This window comes from Neurospora crassa, linkage group IV (genome assembly GCF_000182925.2).
Source record: "Neurospora crassa OR74A linkage group IV, whole genome shotgun sequence".
NCBI lineage: Eukaryota > Fungi > Ascomycota > Sordariomycetes > Sordariales > Sordariaceae > Neurospora > Neurospora crassa.
The window spans coordinates 752,871-764,693 of NC_026504.1; the positions used below are offsets into that span (position 1 = coordinate 752,871).

The 11,823-nt window shown below is 49.8% G+C and overlaps 3 protein-coding genes across 3 annotated transcripts; 1 reads left to right on the forward strand and 2 right to left on the reverse strand.

Annotated features, from left to right (window-relative positions):
• Positions 1 to 2,525: 2,525 nt before the first annotated feature.
• NCU04925 (hypothetical protein) lies at positions 2,526 to 2,930 on the reverse strand (the record flags this gene model as incomplete). Its single annotated transcript, XM_954280.1, has 1 exon — positions 2,526 to 2,930. One exon carries the CDS (start codon positions 2,928 to 2,930, stop codon positions 2,526 to 2,528), a length of 405 nt encoding a protein of 134 aa, XP_959373.1.
• A 3,793-nt stretch (positions 2,931 to 6,723) lies between these two features.
• Positions 6,724 to 7,726, reverse strand: NCU16744 (hypothetical protein). The gene has a single exon (XM_011396062.1). The coding sequence runs from the start codon at positions 7,681 to 7,683 to the stop codon at positions 7,219 to 7,221; it is 465 nt and encodes a 154-aa protein (XP_011394364.1). The 5' UTR covers positions 7,684 to 7,726; the 3' UTR covers positions 6,724 to 7,218.
• Positions 7,727 to 10,776: 3,050 nt separating this feature from the next.
• On the forward strand, positions 10,777 to 11,455 carry NCU04926 (hypothetical protein). Its single transcript, XM_954281.2, has one exon. It carries the CDS (start codon positions 10,836 to 10,838, stop codon positions 11,364 to 11,366), a length of 531 nt encoding a protein of 176 aa, XP_959374.2. The 5' UTR covers positions 10,777 to 10,835; the 3' UTR covers positions 11,367 to 11,455.
• The last annotated feature ends 368 nt before the right edge of the window (positions 11,456 to 11,823 follow it).

Below are 11,823 nucleotides of genomic sequence, written 5' to 3' on the forward strand. Positions count from 1 at the left end.
TGTCGAGAGGGAAGTGTGAATTCCGAATGCCCATATTCCTTACACGTGTACACTGTCTACACTGCTAACATCCATGATATTCGTTGTTGCCCAGGTAAGAACCTGGGAAGCAAATTTGCAAAGGAAAAAGAAAATGTTTCACAACAATAGAATCATGCCAAACTGACCTCATTCCCTTCCAATCTTTTTTCACAAACTAACAGGGAAGTAGCTAGCTAGCTATCACCAATGTACAGGAAGAGAACTGAAAAACTCGTTCGTTCGCTACTGCGGTGCCGGTGTCCGTCGGATAGTGGCCCCTGCGTTCTCTCTCTCCGAGCGATAGCCGTGATCCTTGGCGATTTGATACAGTACTTCCATTCTTCCAGGTTGTGAAGGGTACCTACCAACGCAATCGATCCATTCATTGGATTGGAAGCATTTTGGCGATATGTTTGAAGGATTTTCTTCCAACTTTCCAACAAACATTTTCATGACTTTTTGCTTGGCTTCTGCTTGGCTTGCCGTGGGTGCCGGCTTACACTAGTGTAGTGTACCTCGGTAGAGGTAGCATCAGAGTTTGCGCAATGCGGCTCATCCATTTGCTTGTTTTGTTGCTTGTTTTCATATCGACATGTCAGCAACTTTGTCCATCACGTCGGCAATTAGTCGTGGTGGTGGTGGTGCCGTGGTGGGTGGCTGGCTTCGGGAGATCCGACGAGTACCAGAATCATCTACACTGCGCAAGTCCCTACCTCCAAAGGCAAGGATTTGCCACCACCACCACCACCACCATCACCGCCATTATTGTCCAATCCCAGTTTAAACCTTGATTATCCGAACGGGGGAACTTTTTACGAAATGTGAACACAGTTTGTGGAAACTCGTTCGAGGGAACTAAAATTTGCCCATGGAATCGTATTCAGCTCTTGCGGCCAAGTCATGGATCTTCAAGCTGATGATATTGATCTCGTCGACCATTAGTGCTGAAGCAGCAGGCTTTGGAAGCAATGACCAGCTTCTATGGGCCTGCATCGTGAGAGGCGAAAAGGACAGCAAGGCAATTGATATCAAAAAAGACCCCCCAAGATCTTGATATGACAGATAACATCGAGATAAGAGGGCGTTGAACGGACCGACTCTTTGGGGGTGACGCGACTCGAACTCTTTGATGTCGTCTAAGCACCCGCGCCGTGGCATTCAAACAGCAAGCACGGTTCAAGACCCAAGCACTGCACTGACCAGGACGATAGGAATCCAGGACTACGCTAGCAAAACGGAAAGAAAACGCCAAGCCAGACCGTTTCTACCCATTCTCTACACAGTAAGTACCAAGTACGTACCGACCTACGCAGTGTTGCATCCATGACTTTTGACAACGAGTGAACACAACGAAATGCAAGCAGCATCCATCGAGTACAGCAAATGAGTTCATCCCATTTCTGGAGTTAGGTACATATACATTACTGTGCTTTACTCTCGCTGTCTCAGTCGTCTCAGTGTCTCATGTTTCGTTATGCCTTTGGCTACCTACTAGTATTTTCTCATATGACAATGTCCCCATTCTTCCCCCCTGAACCCTTTCCTTTGAGTTTCACGATGGCTTCGACAACAACAACAACAAACCTTCCCCCCCTCCCCCTCCGGACACGGTGAGGAGAACCTTTGCGGACAACAGCATGCAGCAGCAGCAGCACGCAGGCATCCACAACAAGGCCCGCCCCCCACTTGGTGAACAAGGCCGCCCCATAAGGATAAACCCACACTGATGTCATTTTGCATAATCAGAAACCCGCAGCAGCAAAGCAACAAGGGTGAGATTTGAATCCACAGAGAGCGTGAAGTGAAGTGAAGCGGAAGGGCGATGGCGCCAAGCGGGATAGATGTGGGACTCAACTACTATGTACATATTGCGGCGGCGGGGACCCGACTTTGGGCAGGGTCTATTGGGGGGGTTCATTTGTTTTTCGTTGTCTTTGTCTTAAGTTAGGTTTGTCGATGTCGTTGATGGATGCCTGTTGATAGATCAGAAAAGTGAGAAAACTAAACACATCAACAAGGTAAAGAAAATAGCGCGTGGGATTTTGATAATTTTGGCCATCAAAGCAAGGCAGCAAAGAATGAACCCTTTGTGCATTGCATTGGTGTGTTTCGACTTTGGTATGTAGACGCAATGGCCGCGTGGCATCCAACTTGGGGGAACAAGTAAACGACGCTAGATGAGGATGGGAAAGGCATCATGTTCCCATCACCATCATCAAAAAGACCATTCCCTTGCGTTGTCAGTCTGTCTGAAAATGGGGAAGTATTCACAATGCGTCTACGCCGTAGTGCAGTGTCCTGTCCGCCCCGGTCGTCTCGTTGTCAAGCTGCTAGTAGCAACTGAACCACGACAGTGTGAATTGTGTCCTTGCTCCATTCGACGTGCCATTCCGAGTCACCAACCTCCCTCCCTCGTCGTTGGGATTGATCGATGGTTGCCCGGGCCGTTGCTGTTGCCGGCCGACAAACAAACAAACCCTCAGGCACCTCACTGCAATGCTCACTCAGCTCCACTCCACTGGTCCGTCGGGTATCCCGTAGTATCCCGTAGCGTCCGAACGCCAAGACGCCCGGGTGGAAATAGCAGGAAATAATTGGCAGTCCGCCAGCTGTTCGCAGTCGGACACCGCTCGGACCACTCCACTCCGTCTCCGTTGAGAGGGGCCGTCCGACGGTCCGTCAGGTCGTGTCCGGGAACCCGGCAACTCACGGCCGTGAAAAGGAGGGACTGATGGAGCACAGACATATGGTGTCGGCGGTCGCCGTTCCGTACCGGGTTCACTTCGGCTTCGGTCCTTCTCCGACGCGAGTATTCGAATCTCTTGGCGCCGAGAGTTCGCCAGGCACCAATCAATATTCCTGGAGCTGCTAACCGAGCCGCTCCCCTTTTTCCAATGGTTCTTCGACATGCCGTCGTGGGGACCGGCCAAGATTATGCCAAGATTCCTTTTGCGTTGATTCATGGACTTTGATTTGATCCAGTTCCGCCTGCTTGTGTCGTTTATCAAATGCAGTGCAACAAAAGTCGCAGATATCACCCAAAGATCTTCATTCTTTGTGTATTTGGTGCCCTGGCAATCACCGGCCGTGAAAAACGCCTATCATTACCTCCCTCACGGATCAAGTCACATCACATGGAAAAAGAGACAAACACGGTTGGAAAATGCAACCGACCCAATTGGGGAATTGGCTTCATTCACATGTTGAGTGTTTGTTTGTCCCTGGCAATCGAGATTCAAGGAACGGAACATCCAACGCCCAACCAACAACCGCTTTCCATCGTCGTATTAATCCACAAAAAAAAAAAAAAAAAACGATCTTCATCCGCTTGGAATCCACAAATCGGTCGATTGTTGCGCCTGGTGAGGTCGATCTTAGCCTCCTTTTGACTTTTATATCCAGGATTCTCTTCTTGGTTTCTGGGATGCTACATATCTTACAATAGCTAGCCGTGCTTATGCACCTTTCTTATCCGTCGGAAAAACTAAATGTGTCCAAAGAAGAAAGATATGATATCGCACTAGAACCTTTCTGCCTTTCTCAGGATGCCTTGAAGTCCACTTTTGCAATTGTGCTGCCTTGGGAATCGGCTGGTTCATCATATCTGTTGTTGCTGTTGAAATGAGCCGCGCACTGTATTGTTTGATGTTGTTGTTGTTGCATTCCGAACTCAAGGGCTGAAGGGTCCGTCGAGAGATGGACCGTGATAGCGTTGAAGATCCCGCCATGCTGATTGGAACAACGACAAAGTTGGTACATTGTGAGGCTTACGGCTTTCCGTGAGTGCATTACATTTGAGAGGGTTGGATGTTGATCATGATCCTTTGTCAACGGGATCAATCCCTCAAGTAGGCTTAGCGAGAAATGCCGTGATCGCTGCAGTGGTACCTGGTTTGCTTATCCGCGGGTTTATCATCGCCGACTATCACTGAACAGAGATAGGTATCACGATCCAAACACACCCTCGATGGCATGGTGTTGCGGCAAACTTTACAATGCGGCTCTGGCGGCGAGCTTGGCGACAAGAAACCGAATCTGGTGTTGGACGTCGGTTTTGAGATCCACATCGACGCTATCTCTCTCGTCGGTTAATTCCCGGCGTGATGGCGCGGGTGGCGTCGGAAGCCCTTCGCCCGGTTGGTCAGTGCTCTTTCAGACCATGTCTTGGTGGTCACCTCCCTCAAGGGTCTCTCACCGTTGTTCACCGTCCCGGTCAAAAGTCCTTCTCGCACACAGTGCTCACCACGCCGCCGTCCCAGGGTCCTACCAGCCCTGAACCAGGACCCCTGTCGCCATCGACCCTTGGGTTCAGTTGGATTTTAGCCTTTGGCACTGTCAGCTCGCCGCCTTTTGGACGTCAACAGTGACTTCGCACTAACAATTGCGCTAACCATTTTTGCCACCTCGTTTCACAACACCACCAGCGGTGACGACAACATGGTTCACGAAAGCACACTGCCGTTGGATGACGGCGGCCAAGCTTGATATGAGGCCTTCATATGCTGAATTCCTCAGCCGTCATCGACTACACGGTCATGCTAAGTGTTGTTTCCATGGGATTCACTGGTCCTCTTCACTTTTTACATGTTTCTTGGTACAGAAACTGCCTTTGGAGACTGCTGTTCAAGTGAACCACATCCGCCTTGCATCATCATTTGAGTTATTCACGTCTTTTCAGCGTCATCAGGTCGAGTCACCTATTTGCGGTTAGTACCCTCATTTCCTGGCCTCGACGGAAGCAATCGATGAGGACGACATCCGCACTGTACCGTATCAAACTCTCATTTTCTTGACCGACTTGGACGGAAGAAATGATAGCTACCCCAACCCATCACTAACAACTTCATTTTACTGGAAAGCGCTCCCACCACCATCATTACCTTCTTGCTTTAGCCCCTCTCTTACGGCAGTGAAGTGCACTTGACTCGACAGGGAGCAACCGTAGTGTAACCTTCCTATCTTGTCTCGGAATTCCCTCACTCATCACATCAATGAGGAAACAACGAAGGACTGAGATCACTGACGTTGACACATGTTTGTACCTCTGTTAGTGGGCATCATGCTTAGAGGTAGGTAACTATGGCAAATTTCATCGCTCTACTACCCCTTCTAACAGATGATGAGAGGAGATACTTCTTCCGATGGTGTTGGGTTTCCATCTTGCCGAGTGTCGTGAGCGTGCTTATAACCTTCAGGTTCACCTTGAGTTTGACATGACTCCGTCACTCCGAGTCACCTTTGATCACTCAAGTCTCCTTCTGTCCCCTTCGTTGCTATCCACCACTGCAACACTACCTACAACTCTTTCCACGGCACTTCACTCACTGTTTAGTATAGTCCGCAGCACACGCCCTCTTATCTTCCCTACCTCTACCTAGAGGTAGTGTTGACCCCCACCCTTACTTGCCAGACACTAGCAACCTGTGAGCCTGTGATTCGCGAGTTCATGCCTTACCCGCCCGGCCGCACTAGGCTACCTCGGTGAAGTCGCGATATACATAGCGTGAACGTGATAACCAACCACTGCAATGCAAACAAACCACGCAAGACATGCGGTATCACATCACCCAAGACAACCACCCGTCCGGGCACCGGAAGATTCCGAGGCCGTTGCTGCTGCTGCCGATCAATAATAAGCTCAAGGTGAGTCTCGGAGTCCATGCGAGTTCCGAGTCACGTCAACAACTTGATCATCGTCGTCTTAGTGTACATATTGAGGGATTATCACCACATCACTTACAGCACCTAGTCTACATGCTTGAAGGTCACCAGTCACACCTGCGCGTAGGTACATAGGTTAGGTGCAAGACAGCTGAGACGTTGATCTACACCACGACCCCTCTGCTCATCAGCAGCCGTCCGTCGTTCGCTAACCGGTGGGGATAGCGTCTCACATCTAGTGTAGTGTGTATTCCTTGTCGTGGATCATTTCAACGGAGTTTAATGGCGTCAGATTCTCCCATTGGCCCTCGAAAGGTCTGATACGCGCTAAAGAAGGATCACCTACAGGGACCCGGCTGTCGTACCTCTTATAGGATGACGGTCTGCCTTGTCTAGGTACACTAAGACCAACGCAACGGAGCTGTTGGTATGTAGATCCATCTTCACCAGGTGATGCACACGACGGTCAACAACGAGGTGTCTCCGTTATGGAACGGAGGCTATTCAGGGAAAGATGGCTAGTGTACTGTCTGGATGTCGAGTGATGTACGGCAGGGACACTCAGTGTCTTTGCTATGCTGACACCTGGGGTGTGAGGTATCACAAGCTTGAGCTGGATGTTGCGTCTTGGACACGCGTAGGACACTCACATGTTTTACGGCCAACTGGTGACCAATGTGAGTAATAACAAGTGTAATGTGTTATACCGACCTTTCATGTTCATTTGTGAGATAGTCTTTCATAGGGTGGTGGTGCAGTACAGTACATCAACACGTGAACGTCAATGAAATGAAGGCTACCGATAAATTGAGTTGACCTGAAAGAGGTTTTCTTGGCTCTTTGGAGGGCAAAGGTTCAGAGAAAAGTGCTGGGGATATAACAGTAAGAACTATTCTGTACCTATAGAATACACGATCAAGAGAATAAGCAGACAAGATGAACCATTCCCTACCTACATTTTCTTTCATTTCCTTTTCGATCTTCGTTCCCTGTCCTTCACTTTCCCACCTCTTCTCTCCCTGAGGTAGGTAGACTCTTACCACATGAGACTTGTTCTCAAAGCCAGACCTCAATCCTAGCTCCGATCCTCCACCTCACTACATTACCCCCCCCCCCCCCTTCATCGCCTCCCACGCCCTCCAAATCCTCCTCAAATCCTTCCTTATTAACCCCCATCACAGCCTCACTCAACGAACCCCATATACTGCCCCATCCTCAGCATCACCCAAAGACTTTAAATTCCTCTACTTCCTCCCCCCCCTCAACTTCACCAACCTACCTACCGGGCATGCGCGTCCCCTTCACATATCCCCACCTCCCCCTAAATCCCTCTTTCTCGCATTTATCCTCTCCTTCAAATACCTAACCTCACACATGCTACTTCCCTTACCTACACATAATAACTGTGAACCCCCGCGCAAGTTGGTGGTCAGGACAGGAACTGCCGCACACACACACGAGCGCCGCACTGCACCGCCCGTACGCATGTCCCAGTCCCGGTTTTGGGGGGGGGCGCAGGCTGCTGACCAAACACTACTACCGTAACCGAACTCGAAATTGCCGTCCTTGTGATGGTCGGTGGGGTGGTCCGTGACCCGTGTCGCGTTTGAGGTTTTTAAGAGGGTCTGTCTGGTTGCCTAGAGGTACTCTAGGTAGAGGTAGGTAGACACCAGATATTGTTTGTTGTGGAGGAGCAGACGGAAGGAGGTCTCCATTGGACTCGGTGCGTGGGGCGGTGGTGAGCGGAGGAGGAGATGGATATATGAACAGAGAGAGAGGACTGGAGGAGATTAACAGAGGAGGAGTAGAGGAGGAAGAAAGGAAGGAAGGAAGGAAGGAAGGAGGGGAAGAAGTGGTGGCGGTTGTTCGAGTTGGGTTTGGGAGGTTGAAAGGCGCTGGTGGGAAGAGAAAAAGTAGGTGTGAATGGGAGGAAGGTGATTCGACCCTGCCTCGTGAAGAGCAGTGGTTGTCACGGCGGAATACTGTGAGGTAGGTGCTCATGACGGTGGCGTCGTGAGTGTAATACGATTGTACGACTACACTCAATAGTATCGTCACATTGACCCAAGGTCCTTCGGATCAATTCTTCCCTGCGGTTCAGATGCTCGGGACCGGCAGGCGTGCTTGGTGGCATGTTTCTCAAGTTCCTTTGTTTCTTGGCAAGTCTCAAGTTACTATCAGAATCCGCCAGGTTCCAATCGACAGGCCCGGTGGGCTTGAGGAAGGAGATACCTCTATCTGTTTGTCGGTGCCGCTGTTGGTGGTGCCGCTGTTGGTGGACTTTGTGTGGGAAGAGCGAGTGTGGCTGCCGCTGTGAAGAGTCCAGGTGACTGGCTAAGGTCGGGATGCCGGCGGTGAATTTGTGGGTATCGAAACTATTGAACTCACGGGTACGAGACTCGGAGACAGTGCCTCTAGTTGGAGATGGGGAAGTAGTGGCGTCATCACGGTTGACCAGCATCGGGCCGGTTTCGTTTTCTTCGCCGCATCCTTCTGCTCCTTGGCCGTCATGTTGGGCTTTCTGAACTTATCAAGATGTTACTGCTTTGCCCTCTACTGATCTGTGTCCGGCTCGAGCGACTTGCGCCGCCCCTTTTCCGTTCTGACTTTTGCAATGCCTGTTCCCGTCGGAACTGTTCCATCACCGTTCGGGGTTCCCGTTCAGCGCCCGTCTCCAGTCTCAGACGGCGCTCGTATATACTGGTACCTCCACATCGAACGTCGCGCCATTACAGTCTTGTTCCGGGAGATGGTTCATCTTTGGATGTAGCGGGGGTCTGGGCGAGAGAATCGTGCGGTGTTTCTGTTGAGTTTGGTGACATGGCTGGGGGATTGCCTATATCAATGGGGCACACTCTATACACGCCCAAATACCCTACAAACACGCCAATTCCACCCCAGGTGGGTCTATAGCACCTAATGCCAACTGACATTGTAAAGACCGATTTGAGCGGTAAAATTTCGCACTTTCAATGCACGTAACATGGCCCATCAGTAACAAGCATAGTACCTAAGGTACGCACTCAACAGCGCCCCTCCCCCCCTTCTACTAAGATAAATCGCTATTATATAATAACTTAAATAGTCAATCACTATCTATATCTATACTCTACTTAATTGCTAACCTTATAAAGTGGTTCTTGTTGATAGTACTTACAATAGATTAGAGAACCTATGTCAGACGTCAGAAATATTGAAAATTACGTTTTTTTTACACCAAATACGGCCTGTTTTACATGTTACCTGTCATAGGTGGAATTGGCGTGTTTGTAGGGTATTTGGGCGTGTATAGAGTGTACCCCATATCAATAGAGGTACACCTCACTCTTTAACTGCTGGTAAATTAGTTTGCAAATTTCACAATAGAGTCCGTGAAGGTGGGTGATGTCTTTGATGATTGCGTTGTCGTTGGGTATCTGTCGGGCGCTCAAAGAGGGATAGTCTGTTGCCAATCTGGCGAGTCTCTACGGTAGGCCAGAATTCTTACTGTGATATGCCGGATTCTTACGATCTTGAGGGACCCTAATAACTTGATCAGTGTAAATATATGCTGACCTTTACAGCGTCACAGTTGCTTGGTATTGGCCCTTTGGCGGACGATGCTTTGTTGCCAACACCTTCTGCTGTCTCGCATCTCGAACAAGGGTCATCCAACGAAGACGGGTGGGATGGTCGCTTCTGGATTTGTAGGAAAGGCGGGACAAGCGGAATGATTCGGGACACGAATGACTGCATGAACTTGTTAGTCGCATGAGAGGGTTGAAGGCAGACCTAGAGGACAGGAGCAGGAGCAGTTGGAATGTCGTCGTGCTGCGGGCCCGAACGCCGACTCACCAAGCATTAGACCCCACTTCGTCCCAGTATTTCAACCAATCAGTTATTACACATCCGGTCGTTGTTTTCCGCTTTGGGAAGGCGCGAGCAACGACGGGGAAGCTGCGTTCTCAGCGTTCCTTCTTCCCAGTTCCCACCGACAACTTCCTGCACAAGAAAACCCAAACCAGTCTCTGCCTGCTTTTCAACAACTTCCATGGTTTCCTGATGGCAACGGACCTCACTAACAAATCGCCCTTACTCGCGTCAGCATCACTGAATACATCCATGAATCCAGCAATCACCCTTTAGGACGTTGCAGGTGCAAGCAGCCAGGACAGCGCACTTCAACCTGCCCAGGTAATCCCTCGTGTCTGTGAGTGACACGAGAGATCCAAAGACAACGCTCCTACTCACCGTGCGGTTCAACCTACAGGTAGTTGCCTGGAAGCCATGGCGCACCTTGTTCTTTTTTGCCCTTCTCCTTCAGTTGTACTTAAAGGTTGGTTTCCCTGAGACAGAGAATGACAGTATTCTTTCGCTCTTTTCCAAGCCGTATGCTTTTTTTTGTTTCTTTGTTTTTTTGAGAACAGTTAATACATTAGACAACAATCAGTAAGTCAGATCAGCCAATCCATCCATTCAAACGCAAACTGACACTCTCACTTCACCAGTCCCACCAAGTATCAAACTTGTCTGTTAGCGCTCCCCGCAAACGGCCTGCCACTACCATATTCCAACCGCGATCCAGCACCGATCTTACCATGTATCAACCACAATTTAACCTCGGCCTCCCCCCCTTACCCAAGCTCTCCATCTACCAACAAGCCCATGCCCAAGTCCTCAAACAAATCGGATCAACCCCTGATCTCTCCGCTAAAGAGCGCATCCTCTACATCATGGACATAGTCCGTTGCTCCATCAATTCCCGCCTCGGTATGATGCCTCTGTGCTTGAGTAGACCAGGACCTGTGACCTCGGAACACGTTCGAGTTGCGATCATGAGCTTGGGACAGCCAGAGGCATGGAAGTCAGAGAGGGAGCAGTGGATGGGATTTACAAATGAGAACTTGGGAGTTCAGGTTACTGAAAGAGTTAATGTTGCCGAGGATACTGAGATGACGGATAGGATGACTTCTGATGAGTTGGTTAAGAAAGCTGGAGAGGGAGTCATGATTGGGAATACAAAGGGGAAGAGTCCGGCCAAGAGACTTGATGTCGACGAGAAGGAGGGAGGAGACAAAATTGAGGAGGATGAGGAGGATGAGGAGGATGAGGAAGATGAGGAAGCTGGAAGGATTTCTTAGAAAAAGATCCTGACTGGGTTGAAGCTTGTGGGGATGGAAATGGATTCTTCGAAGACGCTTTCACCGGATAACTTTCCTCTGATCAGGTCTTCGCTGGAGTTGGTGGAGCATAGGCTGGAGCACATGAAGGCGGTCTTCGTACCGCTTGTCGCTCGGATCAACAATGCTTTACTGGATGGGAAGGGGGTGGAGCAGAAGCTGGCGGCCATGGAGAAAGGGCTTGCTTCGAACCAAGTTGACAAAGAGGGAGGCGGAGGTGGGGAAGCCTCCAAGGATTTCATGCTGTTTTCGCTCGAGTACAAGTCTCTGGTCGCGAACTTGACTGCTCTGAGAAAGCTGTTTGTTGAGCATGGTATTCCCGCGTACGTGTCACCCTATTTATCTACAGAGGAGAAGTTGGATTTCATGGAGCAAATGCTTGTTTCCGAGATGGAGACGATAATCTTGAACGAGAGACCAGCTATGAGCACAGAGGTCCACTCAAGGTTTGGGCCTCTGATGGAGAAGTTGGCTACCCTGGAGAAGATGTATACTGTTGCGATGGGAAAGGCATTGCACATTTAGTGAAGGAGTTCTATAAACAGTATTATTAATCGATTTCAATTGATAGGCAGAGCACCGAAGATAGAATTCCAGGCTTCCAAAGGCACGTGTAATCGAGGCTTTCTTTTCATTTTTGAAACTTCTCCCAGACATGCCAAACTCTTGCCGCATTCGAAGACAGGCATCAAGTGATCAATGCTCAGCGGTCGTCGTTTATAACGAGTAATGATACGTGTCGTGCCGACAGCACACGATAGCACTTCACCGCTGAGCTTCTCTGTATGCAGCTCTTCAATATCTTCGTTGACAGCCACGTCGATCTCGCTTCTCCAGGATCACCTCGAGAAACTTTAACCACAGTTGCCGCCGAGTTTCAAGGTCGGGCAGCCGTAGGTCAGCGCAAGGTGTATGCAAAACTTCATTGCGGCATCGAACGACCGGACGCCGCTGATGGTCAGGAACACAATCCCTGAGATGT

Excerpts from the sequence above, each read along its gene's own strand:
- NCU16744 (XM_011396062.1), bottom strand. The coding sequence starts at position 7,683 with ATGAGCACCTACCTCACAGTATTCCGCCGTGACAACCACTGCTCTTCA.
- NCU04926 (XM_954281.2), top strand. The coding sequence starts at position 10,836 with ATGGAAATGGATTCTTCGAAGACGCTTTCACCGGATAACTTTCCTCTG.